The 17,866-nt window shown below is 37.6% G+C and overlaps 1 protein-coding gene across 3 annotated transcripts in view; it reads left to right on the top strand.

Annotated features, from left to right (window-relative positions):
- RABGAP1L (RAB GTPase activating protein 1 like) overlaps window positions 1-17,866 on the top strand; it is a 229,205-nt gene that overhangs the window by 13,343 nt on the left and 197,996 nt on the right. For all 3 annotated transcript variants that reach the window (XM_058030211.1, XM_058030210.1, XM_058030212.1), the window contains 8 exons: window positions 5,944-6,111; window positions 7,294-7,483; window positions 8,837-9,047; window positions 10,976-11,150; window positions 11,990-12,150; window positions 12,615-12,725; window positions 16,354-16,420; window positions 17,675-17,777. In XM_058030211.1, the coding sequence (XP_057886194.1) occupies window positions 5,977-6,111; window positions 7,294-7,483; window positions 8,837-9,047; window positions 10,976-11,150; window positions 11,990-12,150; window positions 12,615-12,725; window positions 16,354-16,420; window positions 17,675-17,777 (1,153 nt within the window). In that variant the 5' untranslated portion in view covers window positions 5,944-5,976. The remainder of the gene's footprint in view (window positions 1-5,943; window positions 6,112-7,293; window positions 7,484-8,836; window positions 9,048-10,975; window positions 11,151-11,989; window positions 12,151-12,614; window positions 12,726-16,353; window positions 16,421-17,674; window positions 17,778-17,866) is intronic.

Below are 17,866 nucleotides of genomic sequence, written 5' to 3'. Positions count from 1 at the left end.
GGCTTTCTGGGGAAGGTGTCCCCATTAAAGGTAGGAAGCTCATGGGGTGGAAGCCAGACTAATGCAGAGTTTAGATATATTTCTGTTCTGTGTTTGTGTGGGAGGCACTGTCCATGTCCTGTTCCCTAAGGGATGGGAGAGTCACCACACCACTTCAGTCGTCTGGAAATGTGAGTCATGGAGTGATTGCAAGGCTCCTCAGTTTAATGCTCATTTTGCTGTCCTGCACAGTATCCTGTAGCTCAAAAAAGGGAATAAACCATGTCTTTTGGTGTGTATTTCTACTTCAGACTTCAGTTAGCAGAAGATAAATTTCTGCATAGTTCTGTTGGACCTTCCTGTTCATAAAGGTCCCAGAGATTCTCTTGGGGAACCATAGTTCTGAAAATAGGTATAACTTATTTCCCAGTTTTTGGGGTTTTTTTTGCAGTTTGAGATTGTCAGGCAAACTGTGTGGCCTTGAAGCCTGCCTTTAATACAAGCCTGTCTGTAATACAGGATGATTTTGTTTCTCTGCTAAGTAAAAAGTATTAATTAGCCTGCTCTTGATTGTCTTAATTCATGCAGGTAAGAAACTTCCTTCCAAAACATGTTTCTTGTTGCTTATTGAAAATAGGTCAACCCTTATGTCCCTTAATTGCTGTCTTTTCCCAGCTCCATATTTTCCGATTTTTTGGGTGCTTATAATACTCAAGCAAATTTTTTAATGTAAAAATTATTTTTACTTTTGGAGACCAGTTTGCAGAGGAAGTTTTTCAATCTGTCAGGTCTGCAAAGCAGTTTGCTTCTGCAAAGTCAGTGGCTTTCCAGAAGCTTAGATTCTTTCTCCTGTGATGATGAGTGTGTTGCAGCAGTGCCTTGGCCTGTGGTGCTCTGCAATCCCATGGATTCATGGTCCATCACTGCCTAGGTGTTTGTGTTCTGCATGTGATATGTTTTTGCAGGTCTGGGTTCAGTGTGACTACATGGAAGAGTAATGGGGGGAAGGAATCAGGAGTGTTTCTGTCCTGTGTCCTTGCTCTGATTCAGTGCTGAATCCCCCTGGCTGTTCTAGAATCACTGTTCTTCACCTTCTGTAGCTCTTTAATCACTTAGGCTGCTTTACAAAGGCAGCTGTAGTGAACTTGGGGTGCCTCTCTGGAATGAAGTGGGGAAGCTGCTGGGTTTGAACATTCCACAGCTTAGTAATGAACATATGTGAAAGTAAGTTCTGGACCCAAACCAGTCCAAGTAGTATGGCTTAGTTACCTTTTATCCAGGACTGTGTATAAGCAAACCACTGGGAGCTGATGCACATCACAGAGGTTGGCTTGACCCAAGCTGCATCATGAAGCTCACAGAGAAAAGCAACATTTTTCTGCAGACCTTGTGTTGTCCTTATGGCTTAAAATGTGTTTTGGAGCAAGAGCCACACATTATACCACACCTCCACACATACTCTCTCTTGAAACTATGTCTGAATAATTTCACTGTATTTCAAAAGTTCTTTGGTCTTAAAATCTCTTTGTCAGAAAACCTCATCTGAAACTCTAATTTTTAAAAAATATAATTCTTTTATCATAGTAGGTTTTCTTTCGCTGAGTTTAGAAAAAATTCCTCCTGTATATTTGTTCCTGATTTTTGTGTGTGTGTGATATTATTCACCAAAGGATAGGGGAAGATACCTTCTCTATAGAAAGAAGCATGACTGTTCAAGGTACCTCTTTTGTAGCAATGACTTCCTCACAGTAACAGTACACACTTCCCAGTGTTCCCTGCTGTGAGGAGAACTTTGACAGCTGAATTTGTTGCCATCTTTTGGAAGATGCTGTCGGAGGAGCTACTCGTCCTGGCTCTGAGGATTTGGGAAGGCACTATCTGACCTGAGGTTGCAATCCTTGGATCACCAGTGGCAGAACAGAGATTGTATTTTTCATTTGGAACTGAACACCAGTAGTTTAAACTAAACTCCACCAGCAGCTCAAGCTAAGGAGCTGGCTTGGAGCTGAGGCAGCTGAAGTGCTTTGGATTTGCTCTTTCCTGTCCCTTACTGTCAGCTCCTCACTGCTGGTTGCTGCCCTCCTAGAAACTTTAAGCTGGTAAAGCAAATGGTAAACCTAATTCCTCAGGATTCTGAGCCAGCATTCAGCTGTTGAGGTCATCAGGGAGTAAACCTGATGTGATTATGGACTGAACAACTTCTATATGTTCTGACTAATGCGGTCAGAAATAACTTCTTACATCCTTTAAACTTTTCCTCAAAAAGGACAATTAAAAAAAGTGAGATGCTTGAGTTTAGTAATAGGAGTCTGTTCCTAGATTTTGTTCATGTCTAGTATGTCAGCTGTCCTTTTTTTCTTTACATGTGTAGGAAAAGGGAGGTTTGAAGTGAATAATTTGGTGGTGAGTCAAAAAAGAGGGCTAGAGCCAATGGCACAAGTGAAGTGAGAGTGGCCATCACCTGACTGCTGATGACTGGAAAGTCCAGAGTGCATGTATCTCTCTTCTTGTTACTAAAGAAAAAAAAAACTTCAGATGTTTTTCTCTACCTCAAAAAATATTAATGCATTATTCTTTTAGAAAGATTTTTATTCTTTTTACTGCTTTTCTTCAGAAGCACTTGGCTGAAATATTACATCATATGTCCTTAAGGAAAAAATACAAATTTTTTCTCTTTATGTAGCTTACTACTTAAGGTGACGTAAATCTCAGTAGTCTTCATGAGAATCACAGCTTTACTCTCGAGTAAGGTTCATGTTAGAGTTGAAATTGTTTAGTTTGTTTAGTTTGAAGGAGTGACTTGACCATGATAGTTTGTCTCTGGCATTAAAACCTATTTTTGGTCAAAGACTGATCATAAAATACAGTGTATAAAGCTTTTCCCAAGTGCCTGATCTGCTCATGTTTGTGTTTTACTGCCAAACTGAAGCTAAAGTGGCTTTGTTTGTACTGCAGTGGGGTGGGGAGCACTGACAGTAGGTTGGAATGTAGGACTGGAATTGAGGGGTTCTGGGGTGCTGATTGATCCAGTGAATGTAGTTGTGTAAAGAAAAAGGTGTGTGTCTGCACTGGCTGTGGTGGTTTAAGCTGCTTGTAAAGGCAGGCTTGGAATACACTCTTCAACACATTAAAGGCCTTGTAACTCAATTTCACAGCATGCCATGCACTTTCTTGCAGTTGCTTTTATCTGACCTGAATAAGGAGCTCCTCCCTGTTATCTAATGTTTATAAAATTTACTTTCAGATTAATATTTAGGAAGTAGAAATTCTCTTAATCGCCATTTACCCATATGGGGCAAGATAAGTATTTAGTGTGTCAGTATGCTTTTGTATTTGCATGATCCTACTTTTGTTTGGCTTTACAAATGGTACATTTTTCCTCCTTTTATTATTGGAGTACTGCTACAGAAAACACTTCATAGTTCTCATGGTGCCTGTTGGTTCTTACTTGATTGCAGAAAGAAGAACTGGTGATAATCTGATGTTAGCAATCTGCATTTGACTCATAATAAATAAAGTAGAACCATCCAAAGAAACCATTGGAGTTTCTGTGTTACTTTGCCATAAGTAAGCTCAAAAATTAAATAGAAAATTAAAACACAAAAAAACCTGTCAAAATAGGCTATCTTGTGATCCCTCCTTTGTGCAGATGGGCTGGAAGCAGTGTTGAGGCTTTATTTTTGTCCTCATCAGGTGCAGCAATAAGAAGTGGGAGGAGGAGGGGTCTCTGATAGCCTGGACCTTTGCTCCTAATGTGGCTGACAGTCACCTCTTTTGTTTTTTCCAGTGCTGATGTCACTGCAAAAATAATGATTCTTCAGGATATTCTGGTTTTGGGGACCTTAACTATTGGCCTTTCATTGCCTTCAAGGAGTTCTGTAATAGCTGACCTTCACTTTCATACAGAGGATTTGCTTGGAATAAGTATTTTGGGCTAGATTTGCTGTTTATTGCAGACAAGCTCTTCAGCCACTTGTTAAAAAATACACGGTGTTAATAAACTTTTTGTAACATACTTAAAATCTTGTGTGGTAAAACCTTGTCTTTCCCTTGCCAAAAAAGTCTTTAAAGCAAAGATGCTTTAAAAAAAATCAAAACAAAACCTGTTGCAGCAATCTACCATTATGTAGGCTGGGTGGAACTCACTTTACATAATTTGTCAGGAAAATATTCCTGTTTGTGGTTGGTCTGGAGATCTGAAAGATGTCAGAGTGTGTGAAACTGCTCATCCAAATTTGTAGCCACTCTCTGAGTATTCCAGCTGTTGTTTAGAGGCTTTTTTGTAAAGTGACTTCTAATGAGTTTTTATGCTGCACATGTCACATATCTAAAGAACTTGAGTTCTTTTTTCTGGGATTCCTACATGTAATACCCTCACTGGGATGATGGGTAAAACTGTGGCTTGGTTAGGGAGAGGGAAAAGCTTTTTGAGGAGTTGCATATAAGTTATGCTAAGCCAAGTCTTTGAAAGGGCAAAAGCATGTTAACTGTAGTTTCAAAAGTCATAGAAAATACTACAGTATTGAAAGTTGTCTAGTTCCTACAATTGCTTTTTTTGTTTGAAATTGCTAAACTTTCTGTTCCTGCTAACATCATAAGTAACACCTGTTCAATATGGTGGAGAACATGCATGTCTTTGTTCTTTCCTGTGCTGTTTTTCTGGTTCCCTGTAGCTAGACCTAAGTCAGCATTCTTCTCTTGATCACTGGGTGGTTGGAATTGGAAGAGAAGCAAAAGTGGTGCAGTTCTGCTCCTTGTTGCTGCTGGGAGGGTAGGGTGAAGCTTAACCTCCTCTTGTTCTGCTCACAGCAGATGTGGCTTGAGCTGTTCTTCCTTGGGCACTTTGCTCCCATAAATGACAGTCACAGATTTTTTCCCCCTGTGCTGTGACTCACCAGAACTCTGACTCCTGAGCACAATACATCCCAGCACTCAGCCAGAGCAGTGTTTTTCAGGAAACTGGAATGGAAGTAGACCATGTGTAAAAGTGCATGCTCTTTATAAAATCTGAAAATATATTTTCCCTTTTTTGACACAGAAAATATAAAAATAGATAAGAAAAATAGTCTAAGATTCAGCTCTTTATTCTCTAAGGAGTGAGGGAAGACATTCTGAGTTAAGGTAGGTCATGCTGGCCTTATTTGGTGGATACCTACAATAGGTGTCCTTATGCTTGCAGGCTTGGAATGTTTCAGCTCTGTATTTTTATATGAACTTGTAATGTGTAGGCTGAACAGTATTTTGCCCTTTCTCTTTGTTTCTAGATTTTTTTTTCTTGTGCAGTGATAGGAAGAGTTTTTCTTGGTTGCTGTAATATTTATAATTTCATTGTTAATATTTTACTTTTATATTTATGTTTATATTATTTATGTTTATATTTTGAAATGGTGTGGTTAATTTTACCTATTGCAGGTAGTTTCAGGGAAATTAGGTGAGAAGGGTCTGATTGTGGTTTAGTATCACTTTTGACTTCACTACCTATAGATATAAAGGATAACCAATGCCTCTAACATAAGTGATTGCTAAATAATGTTTTTATGTGGAGAGCATACACTTAATATGCAGTTTTTGAGAAATTAGCCTTCAGGTAATCTGTATCTTCACATGACCTTTGTGACACTCTGGGTAAGGCAAGTACCTGTATGAGGGAGAACCAGGGGCACAAATTAGGGAGGTAGAGGAAGCAGACTCTGGAAGATGAAAAACAGGGGAAGTCAAAGCTCTGGGGTGAGCCCTCTTCATTTGTTATCTGTATGCATAGATAACAGCCACTGCTGTTAAATCACAGATATATTAATTCATATACCAATGAAATCAGAGTTTGAGAAATACAGTATTTCAATCTTAAGTATTTTATTATTCCACAATATCTTTATATTATTTCTATTAACATACTGTGTACAACAGTATCTTCCAAAAGATGGCAACTTCAAAACTAATAATTGATTTATTTTTCATTATTAGGTTCTGGTGGCAGGAAGAGAATACTGACCTGAGATGGAAGTCAAAACATCATTTAGCAAAGCCAGCAGGATTCCTGAGACTGTATCCACGTTAATTAATGAAGAATTTGTCTTGGTTCATCAGAAATCTGAGGACGCCTCTGGAAACGATGAAAAGCCACAGCTAAAGGTTTGCTCTGATTTTATTTCTAAATGTGTGGCAAGGTTTGTACTGATGAAAAGAGTGCATAATTGGTGTGTGCTTAAGGAGAGTTTTAGACTGTAATTTTTGTCCTTGCTGACTACCAGTGAAATTAGCAGCTTGGATTAAACAAATCTGTCTAAAAGTGACAGTTCAGGTTTTCTTTTAATAACTTCTTTGGGAGTTAGCTTTGTTGTGTTCTGTGGATCTATACATTGGTCAAGGACTTTACAAAGAATGAGATTTGGTTTAAAGCTTAATATTCTTTATTTAGGGATCAGACACTGTTATCTTAAAAGCATGTAATTAGACTATATAGGAATAGATTACACCATGTCTTGCACTTTAGTTTCTAATTTAGTTTTCCTGCTTAGTGCAACTTTAGGCACGAGTAAGACGTTTTCTAAGAGATTTCTACCTCTAATCGCAGAATATTTTAGCGCTTGGGTGACAGCTGATTGGCTACTACAGCTTAAATGGCTAAATTTGTATTTTATCAATGTACTGGTTTTGCTCTGCTTGGAACAATAGGGCTTTGTTCCCCCTGAAATGACAGTAAGTACCTAGTCTGTCTTTGCTGTACTGTTTGACAGTTACTTACAGCTGATAATTTCTCTCTGTATTAGACATTATCTGCTTCTTTAATCTAGAAAGAGGCTGTTGGGCTGGAGGCAGAATCCATGATGCAGCATTGGCTGTGGTTTTCTTTTGTCTGAAAAGCTGGTAGTTGTGAATGATTCTATTTTTCTTTTAGGGAGTGTGTATCTCCAATTTTTTTTTCCTTAGGCTTGCACTACTCTTGTGTGGGAAAATTGGTGAAGCAACTGAAATGGGCTGGATATGACTAAGAAAGTAAAATTTTCTTTAAGACCAATTATAGCAAAGTATATTGATCTCTAGTCTGAATGGAGGCTCTAAATACACAAATCTGTTATTCTAAGAGAAGTCTGTAGTTTTTTGATGGATGGTTTTTGGATTAGCTTTGAGAACATCTGCATTTTATGTAAGAGGATGTGACACTGGTTCGTATTTAATTCAATTTTATTGATTCTTGGTTTGTTGTCAAAATTTCTTAAATTTTTGCACTTAGTAAGAATATATACTTGAAAACTAATAATGGAAGTAAAACTACAAGTACCTTCAAAAAGTGTCATCTCTTTCTTCTTACAGGTATTTTCAGATGGAGATGAGGAGCTGGAGAAGGCAATGGAAGAGATCCTGCGGGATTCTGAGAAGGACCAGTATGTCACTGCACTCCCAGAAGGATTCAGTGATGGCAGTGGCCAGGCAGCTGCAGATGGGTCAGCAGGACAAACAAACCAGCCAGCTATGCAGCTTGTTTTAGACCCTTCTGCTACAGGTATTGCCCGAGTGCTTTCTCCCTTCATCACACATGGCAGGATTTTTCTTGATGCAGTTTCAAGTTAACCCTAAAATGAATATAAAGCTTTCCAGAGCTTCATTCCAAAACTATGTTGAAGAATACCTGGGGACCTCCTCTTATTTTTGGTTGAAGATTATAGATAAGAATAGATTATCATCAGACTGATACCTTGAGCTGCTCTGCTTTGGTCAAGATAATGTTCATTTTTCCTTCAGCCAAAGCTTAGTTGGGGCTGAGGATTGTTTGAGTTGCTGAGTGGATGATAATTGAGGTGGATCTGCTGCTGCTGGAGCTCAAAAAATTTCAGGGCAATGTTCATGGATAGTGCTACCTGCAAATGAAATACACCCTGAGCAAACAGATTGAACTGGCCGTCTCTGATGGTGTCACCAGGTAGCAGCAAGGCTGATTTAGGATTTGATATTTGCTAGGAGTGATTGTGGTACTTACCTGGTGTATAAAGTTTTCATTAAAAGGGGAGGACTGAAAGCTTTTAATGTAAACTATATTGTATATATTTTAAGTAAAATATATTGTAGCTTTTATAGATACATATAGAAAGAATGCAGTATAAGAACACATGCATTCTGTTACATATAATAGGGATAAAATGCTGTGGTCATTTTTTGTTCTTTAACCTATAATTCTTTTTACCTCAAGAGCATGCACGGCACTTCTGTGGTTTTCTGTCAGCTAATTCCTATAGCATTTGTTGGAAATAAAATAAATAGTTTATATGAAATGGAAACACCCTTCTCTTCATTACATATCTGCTGCATTTCTGAGAAACTTACCTTACTGTCTTCCTGTTTGACATTCTTCAGACAGAACTCAACCCTTAGCATGAATGAACAAAGAAATACTTGTAGATATGTTTCTCTTGCCCCACTCCAGTCCCAACAGGAATAATTCAGTTTTGCACCCTTCATGATTCTAAGTATTATGGCAATATGTAGTAGTAAGGAATAGAAGTAACAGGGCACAGACTAGGTGATCTTCAAGGTCTATTCCAGCCCCTTCATGTTCTATGGTTCTGTGATTCTGTGACTGCTTACAAAGATTCAGAATGTCTGTGCTGTGTTTCTGTGGTGCTAAAGAGAATAAAAATGCAGTTTGTCCCCATGCCACCCTTGGAAACATAAATTAGATTAGAACAGACTTCACAGTAATATTAAGCTGTCAAATGGATTTCTTGCTATTGGAGCTGAACTGTCTGCTCTCATGTCCTTTCTTGGAAAATGTAGGGGATTTGGCTGTGGAACTCATTGGAAAGAAAAAATGTGTAGAAATAAAAGCAAATGGCTGAAGAAGTGTTTTCTTCATTTTCAGAAATCTCTGCACCAAGACCATCTTCTCCAAGTGAACCCCTGGAAGAGGACAGTGTGTTGTTTAACAAACTGACTTACTTGGGTTGCACAAAGGTGTCAGCCCCACGGAATGAACCAGAAGCTCTGCATGCCATGGCAAACATGAAGTCCTCAAGTCAAACCCCTTTACCTGTAACACTCTATGTCCCAAACATTCCAGAAGGCTCTGTAAGGTAACACAAGAGTTTAATTTGTTGCTTAAGCAGACATATAAGAAGTGGTTTCTCGCTTTGTTACTTGCACAGGGGAGTAGAACTGCTTGAATTTGTGCCTGAGGTTCTTGTTGAAGACACTTAATTTTGAGAAATTCCTCTGAGACAGCAAAATATGTGCTCAGATTTACCATGCAGTGCATGACTGGTGGTACCAGCTACCACGCAGTGTCAGCAAAAATATCTCTTTCTACCTTAATATCTGTTCAAATATGACAATACGAGCTAGTGGAAAAGGAGAGCTGATAATACCTGTGGCTCTCCTGACCTCCCTAGTCTGTCAGTGCCTCCACGGTCCATGAGTTGCAGGAGTCCTTCTGGCCTTGGGTTTGCTGCAGGAGTGTCAGTTTAGACTCTCCCATCTATGTTTCAGAATTGAGATGCCAGTCTCTGCTCCCAGCCATTGCTGTGCAGAAGCCAGCTCTGACCCATGTCTGCCTCATGATGGCAGTGCTCACAATCTCCAGATACTGGAAAAGATTTACTTTGCCCATGTGAGACGGATCTTTTAATTAGTGATGAGGGAATCAAAGGTTCTTGATCAGGGTGCACTAATCATGCACCTGTAGCATGATTTTTGCATCCAGAAGTAGGGAACATCTCCATATCCAAGATGTTATTTTTGAGTTCTGATATCCAAGATATCTGAAGGATATGATTGGATTTCCTTTTTTGCCTGATATGTGTTTATGTATTGACTATCATCTTGTTGAGGACGAGAAGAATCTTCAAGAATCTGTATTATTTTCTTCCATTTTGTTCTTTGAACCCAATTTGAGTTTCATTTGGCATCAGAAGATATTTCATTTGTATATTTCTACAATGGAAACAGTCACCCTTAAACAAGATGTAAGGTGTTCTATGCCTATTTTTTTGTATTCAGTGTGGCCATTCAGGAGGGTTGTTTTGCAAGTGAAACAGCAGGTTCCTTTGATCTTTAATTTCAGAGGAGATCAGTAAATGTGGGACTGCCTGAGAACCTGCACAGATCTGAAAAGTTGAATCCACATGTGACATAACACATTCCATCAAAGCTTAGGTGATACTAGCGTTGGCTTTGAGGAGTATGTTCATACCTGGTGTCTGAATACTTGTCCTATGAGATTCTGGTTATCATGTCCCACCAAAATTACAGTGTGCTGAATCCTCCCAGGGCTCTTCTTGCCTTTACATCAGTCCTATATTTTTATTGTTACAGACTTGGGATTTTAGGTGACTAATGTTTATTGGTCCTTGATGTGAATGTGCACGTGGACAAGTAGTGAAAAGGTAGAGGACAACATTTGTTGTTCTCTAAAAGTCACTATCCACCAGTCTGTTCTGAAACACCACTACTGCTTTTAAGTTTCTAAAATATTCCTTGGGTTTTGTGTTTGAGAGTATTTTAAAATTTTGACTGAAGTTGTAGATCTGTGCTAAATATTTTCCTGAATGTGGCAGCATTTGCTAAGCTGTGGTGGTGTTGTTTGGTAAGTCCTGTTGATTCTGAATTAATTTTCATAATGATTTTTTTAAACAGATATTTAGATTCATTTAATGTTGCATTTTCTTTGTATACAAATCACATTTTTAGGATTTTCTCTGGTTTCTAAATTTCTAGTGTGTTTTTCACAAACAATGGTCATTGTTTACTGTCTGATCTAGAGGTACTGTATTTGTCTGTATTATGGCATATAAAAGAAATTGAGTCAATGTTACAACCAGGAACATTTACACCTTTAATTTGTAAAGCATAACATTCGTGTTCCTGCTGCCTATCTCTTCTACTTGAATATAGCAGTAATTAGAGTTTAGATTCCTATTTATCTAATTACAGGAAAGCCTTTTAGGTGTGCCTGTCTGTTTTACTGACCTGTTCCTTTGATCTGCCCTGTTCCTTTTCTTGCCAGAATAATTAATCAATTGAGCAATTTGGAGATAGCCTCGTTTCCCATCTATAAAGTGTTGTTTTGTGTGAGGGGACAAAATGGGACTTCAGAGAGTGACTGCTTTGCATTCACTGAGAGCAGCTGTGGGACAGAAGAGTTCCAGATCCATGTTTTCTCCTGTGAGATTAAAGAAGCTGTAAGTATTCTGTGGTGTGCAGTGACTGGGAAAAGGGATACAGGTGTTTGAAGAGGTTATTCCCAATGTGGAAATGATTTATAGTGCCTTGAAAAATGTGTTAGCACATATGAATGAATTTTGCAGAATGTGCAGCTAGTCATATATTAATTATTACAATTTTAATAACATAATTTTACATACATTATACATATTAAATAATAATATATTATAATTATGTAATAATAATAATACATATATTATAATTTTTAGTTTTTGCTTTAAGTATTTCAACAAAATTCCGAAGTGCACTGAAATGGGACGATTTGGAAAGCCTCATTTGGGGCTTTTGCAGGCCTCATTTGTGAATGTTTCATACTGGAATTGCATTGTATACCTTTGTAATTAGAAAGAACCATGTTACAGTACTCTGCCCTAGATGTTTTAGGAAGAACTATGTAATGGTCTGGGAGAAAAGGACTTTTTAAGGTGGAAAAAGAAAAAATTTCCTTGGGTTTTGACATCTGCCAGAGCAGGTTGTATGTTTTGTTAAAAACACAACTTGAAAAGTACATTATGCAGGTCCTCTAATGAGCTGCATTCCAAATCTCTAATCTAATTTATATTAACTCACTGAGCATGACATGAGCAGGGAATGTATCAGGAATGGAAATAGGAGAGGTTGTTACTGAAATGGCTGGGTTATTGAACACGTGATGTTGAGTGCTTTGTGGTACATGAGGCATGATTTGTGTTGAGTATAAGAGGCAAGTGATTTTTGACCTTCAAAAACCTCACAATGCCTAATGAAAAACACCCTCATTTTTGGTCAGAATATTAACGATTTTGCTTTTCTGCAGGTCAGCCGAATTTTGTATAGTTTCTCCACAGCGTTCAAGCGTTCTTCCAAACAAGCATCTGATCACGTGAAGGACTTTATTCTTCCCACACCAGACAGTGATGTGTACACTTTCAGTGTCTCCTTAGAAGTCAAAGAAGATGATGGCAAAGGAAATTTTAGGTAATCTGAGTGGAAAGGGAAAAGCAGAAATCTCTTTGGGAAAAGCACACAGCTACTTTCCACGCACACAGCTACTGTGTTGCAACAAAATTCATTTGACCTCTTTTCATGAGCAGAAATACTCTAAATAGGAAGCTGCTCTTTTGACATTACAATTTTCTTCTTTGTATTTTTTCTGTAAAAAGATAAAAATTCAGGATACCTTCTTCAAGTGTTTCTTTTCACTGCATTGTTTCTTTTAGGGATGCTCAATGGATGCCTATGTAAATGGAAAAGATAGTAAGAAGTCTTTTAAAAACTTTAATCAAATTAAGTTTCTTGTATATATAGAGTCTAGTGGTTTCTTTTGATTTTTTAAAAATCTAATGAGTTTTGAATTAATTTAAAATTTAGAAAACATAAACTCTTTTTGTATTTAACAATTCATGTTCTATACCTGCTGAAGGATGTTTCTATTCTTTTAGCCCTGTGCCAAAGGATAGAGATAAATTGTACTTCAAGCTTAAACAGGGAATTGAGAAAAAAGTGGTGATCACAGTTCAGCAACTTTCCAACAAAGAACTGGCCATTGAAAGGTAAAAATCTTACAAAAATGATGAAAGTTATATTTTTGAAAGAATGGTATTTAATGTTGTTTTCTCTGACTTGTCAAGTTATGTGATAGAAAAAAATATACCAATAACACCAAGTATGATTGCACAACAGAATTAATTCCAGCAGATGGCAATCTTAGCAAAAGAGTAACAATGGGAGAATTTGGTGGTAGTGAAAAGGAAATTCAAGAAAACAGGAGAATTAAGAAAACCTGCCCCCTAACCCTCCCAAAACCTGATCTCTTGATTTAGTTTCCAGCTTTTACTTCAGAATGGAATCTTAAATTTTAGACAAGGATTATATAGTAAAAATTTTTGTCATTGTTTTAGGTTTTTGCTACTCATTGACTTAAAAAAAAATTATCTATTTTCAGTGTAATTTTCATTTAAACAGTTTTGCCTTCAGGATTCAGTTAATGAGGCATTTATGAGTAGCATTTGATTATTGCTTTTCTCCCCAATGTAAAACTATCTTTCTTAGAAATTAGCTTTTATTTTGGTGATGTTTAGAATATTCATTTGGGGATGTTATTTTTATCCCCACAAGCTTTGCTGTGTAAAAGTTATTTAATTGAAATGACATACACAGGCTTGTAAAGTAATTTTATCTACTTATCCCTGATAAGATTAAAATTCAAAACTGATGAAAGATGAATGAAGGTTACATCAAACTGAACTTCTGAGCAATTTAATGTGTCTTCAAAAGTATTTCAAAGAGGAAGTTACAATGCAAAAAAGTATTTCTGAAGAAATTTGGTCCCTGGTCTACAGATTTCAAAAATCTTTTGTCATGGTTTCAGGAGATCAAACTTGGTTGTTGCTGAGGGAAAGTGCTCCCTCCTGGTGTTCAGACAGAGGCTGGGTTGAATCAGGGTGATGCAGCAAGTTACTCTCATACATTACTTTGGCCCTTCCTGCTCTTGTGCCCTGTTTGACCTGGGTTTTGCCAGTTTTTATTTGGCTCGAAGCAGCCGAAGAGATGGTTTTCATTTCTGAGTCATGTGTGGCACTTCATGGCTTCAGTCCCACAATGAGGAGTGTCAAGTCTCAGTTGTTTATAGGATTCAGGAAGAAAATTCTGGTTAATGGTCAAGGGCTTTAGGGAAGCTGTTGTTAAGAGTGAAATAGCCTTTCATTCTCAGAGATGGAAGGATTCACACTCTTCTCAATACAGTGGTGTTTACATATACTTTGCTACCAGTCATACAGAAGAGTGAATCCTGAGTTATGTAGGTATACCTCAGGTTAAAGTCTAGGCTGGTATCCTTAGAACTGCAAAATATTACAAAGTATTGGTTGGTTTCTCATTAGTAGTGGAAACTCCTTAAGATCACAGAATACCAGAATGGTTTGGGTTGGAACAGACCTTAAAGACCACCCTGTTCTGTAAAGGGCAAGGATACCTTCCATTAGACCAGATTGCTTCAAGCCCTGACCAGCCTGGCCCTGAACACTTCCAGGGATGGAGTAACCACAGCTTCTCTGGTCAGCCTGTGCCAGGGCCTCACCACCCTTAGAGGGAAGAATTTATTCCTAGTGTTTCATGTAATCCTGCCCTCTGACAGTGTGAAGCCATTCCCCCTTGTCCTGTCACAGTGTTAACTTAATACTACCAGTTTTATCTATGGGTAGCATTTATATTTTTATAAATTGAAATTTATGTTGTGAATTACAGTTCTTTTAAGTTTTTCTGCTGGTCTAGAAAGTAATGGAGTATGTGCAGTTGCACAGAGCTGTACCTGTAAGTGCAGAAATCCAGCAAATGTGAAGCGAGACAGAGGCCCTCAACCTGTGCAGGTCATTTTAAATCCTGGGTGTGTGGTTGAGCCCACTCGTGTCAGAGGCTGAATGTGCTGACAACTGTTTCTGTAAAATCCATCTTCTGCAAGTCAAGGTCCTGACCTGGTTTGAACTGACTTTCCTCCTTGAAATAAGAGAGAAGAGAAGCCCTGACGCTTCTGCAGCAGGATGGTGCTAGGTATCATAAGTCTGCTCCTGTGAGAGGCAGGGGTTACTGACTCCCATTCTTTTGGAAACATACTGTCCAAAAATATTGTCTGTCACACATCAGAACTTGTGTACATTTGAGTGATGCACAGCAGGAGCAGCATCTGGGAGCTGTTGTCTTTGAAAGGCACAAATATTTGACCTGCCTCTGCATCTTTACCTTTTATTTCCCTGTAGCAGCTGTAGCAGGAGCTGGTGAACCCCCTACTACTATGAGTTGTAGCTCTCTCAGAGCTATTTCTGCCCCAGAAACAAGAAGTAGTAGGTATGCTGTTAGCTTCTGCCCAGCTGAATTAGTCTCTCAGAGAATCTGGTTTGTGTGGCTAAATCCAAATCCTAGATCTGAGCTGCCTGAGGTGCTTACATGGCACTGCATTGTGGATATAGATACATCAAAATAAGTCTCTAGTGCTTTATTTACCACTTAGATTTTTGTGATTCAAGTAGTGAATGAGTATGGAAAAGGGAAAATACTCTTGTGGATATTAAGTGTAATGAGGTGAAAAATGAAAACCCTATACCTCTAAAGTAACAGAAGAAAACTAGGTGGGGTAGTGATTGCATATCTTGAGACTTTTACAGTTAATAGGATTATTAAAATTTTAATTGCTGGTGTCCATATGTCCAAGCAATATTATTCAGCATATTGCTTAGCAGTTTGGTTATCAGAGAACCAAACAGAAGAAAAATTCTTCCAACAAAACTCTCTGAATTACAAGCCAAATTTTCCACGGTATTTCAAATAGCAATTACTTTCAATTATTTCTTTTTCATTTGAGATCTAAGGTTCTTCAAAATCTATGCAAGACAGCTTGATGTTTGTTGCACATACATAATTCTGTTTGGTGCTTTTATTCATAATGGAGTATGTTCAGAGGAGAGAAATATATTGATGATTTGCAGAGACCTCAAGCCTGGATTTTTGCCTTCAGTAGTCAGGAAGTTTGAATATCTGAATGTCTGAGGAAATTTTTTGAGATTGGGTATTTTTCCCTTTTAAAAATATCAGTAACATTTTCTTTTAAAATTATTTTACTGGAATTCAAGGCCCTGTATATCACACAAGTTCAGATTTAAAAATATGAAGAATGAAGTCTTAAAATTGAGCAAATGGTTACTTCTGGTTTTCTTTGAGGGTCTGTGATGCTATGTGATTTTTTTTTTCAGCAGTGCTATTGTAAATTATAGAATTAATTAATTTGTATTTTTTTCCTGTGGTTACGTGTGAGCAGTTTTTTAAATGAACTGGGGAGAGAGTGAATTTTTTTCCTGACAGTTTCCATCACTAATGTGTAGGAATTGTTGGTATGTTTGAATTCATTATTTTAAATGGTCTTTAGGAACAGTTGAGTTTTCACTCAAGGCCAGATGCTAGTTTCTGCCATCTTGATTCTGGAAAATAATTTCATTCTCTTTTCTGTAACATGTGTTGTGTTGTTTCCCGAGTGTTGCCATAACAATAGCAAACAATTCTCTGAAAGGTACTCTTAAAATTAGAAGCAGTAGGTGGCTGTCCATTATGTTCAAGCAAACCTTCTTGTATTGTGGAAAGCTAATATGTCCTTTTCCTTTGGTTTTTTTTTGTTTTAAATAAACTTCACAGGTGCTTTGGGATGTTGCTAAGCCCTGGACGAAATGTGAAGAACAGTGACATGCATTTACTAGACATGGTAATACTCTAATAACCTGTTAAATAAGATAAGGTGATTGGAAAAAAAGAAAACCCAGCAAAATGAGCTTTTAATATCTTTTGCTTTATTTGTTTCTTAAATCTTGGGATATGATATCTACAGTCATAAGATGGACAAAACATTTCAATGCTTGTCAAAACCTGTGGCACCTGGCTTTTGTTCAATTAGTGAAGCAGAGATTAGGTTGTTACAAATAACTGAGCTTTTTGTATTGTGTTAGGCATGTTCCCTAAAAATCTAGAGCAAATAACTGCTTTCATATTTGGCTGCCAGGGAAGTGCTGTTATTTTTCCAAGAGGCTAAAAACTTTGTCTTTTCCTTCATTTGATTTTAAATTCTTGCCCAGAGTTTGAAGTATTCCCTTGTCTTCTACAATATTCTATTTCTTAGAGTTACTTCTGAGAGAACTGCAAAACAATGTGATCATTTCTGTAATAATGCCAATTTACTTTCTCTCTGTGGATAATACAGCCATTTTCAAGTTATGAAGTGCTAGAGTGACCTGGTTTAGGGCAAATTTGAGAGTGTTAAACCCGTAAGACCTGTTGTGGTTTTACAGTTGTCCCAGTTTTGCCTAGTTCATTTCTCAGTTCATGCTGCTGGTTCTATTTATCAGTATTTAGTTCTCTTGTCAGATTCATTTATTTGCCTTATTGTATTTACCAGCTTTTTTTTTTTCTACTGGTTTTAGTTGCTGAAATGAGTTCTGATTTTCCCTTTTTTATTTGATTATAAAACTGGATAAATAAGAATGAGTTATGGAGTGTTGTTGTTCCTATAAATCTATACAACATTTTTTTACTGTATTTGAATTCCTGTCTTCACTCCACCTTGAATTCTGTTTACGTTCACATTCCAAGTACATTTAACTGCTGGATTTAATGAGTAGTTTGTTTGTTTCTTGACTGTAGCACAGAAATAGACATTTGTGATTTCCTTTCAACCTCCTTTCTCCATATTTAAATCTGGATAATTCAGTCACTCATATCCCTAACTGAATTGCAGAGAGGGAACATCAGTCTCCTTTTATCTATAAAGGCTACCAAACAGGCCTGTGTGATCCATAGGGACTGTTCCTGAGAACTTCAGGAAGTATCTTCTTGCCTCATACTAGTAATAGTTCATTCCATTAATTAATTTTCTATAGGTTCCTAGAAGTGTGTCTCATCCCCATGTCCCTCCCTTTGATCTCAAACCACGCTGTAATACAATCCTGTGTGATTTTATTTTTAGGAATCCATGGGAAAGAGTTCTGATGGGAAGGCTTATGTCATTACTGGAATGTGGAATCCTAATGCACCCATGTTTCTAGTACTTAATGAGGAAACTCCAAAAGGTAGTGGAACCTAATATGTGTGTTTGTTTTACCCAGCAGGGGTTTGGTGTATGCGCTTTCTCTTGGCAATCATGGTGCATTTCTAAATC

This window comes from Melospiza georgiana, chromosome 9 (genome assembly GCF_028018845.1).
Source record: "Melospiza georgiana isolate bMelGeo1 chromosome 9, bMelGeo1.pri, whole genome shotgun sequence".
Classification (NCBI taxonomy): Eukaryota; Metazoa; Chordata; class Aves; order Passeriformes; family Passerellidae; genus Melospiza; species Melospiza georgiana.
Note: the sequence above shows the minus strand (reverse complement) of the source record. Positions and strands in the feature narration are given on the sequence as shown.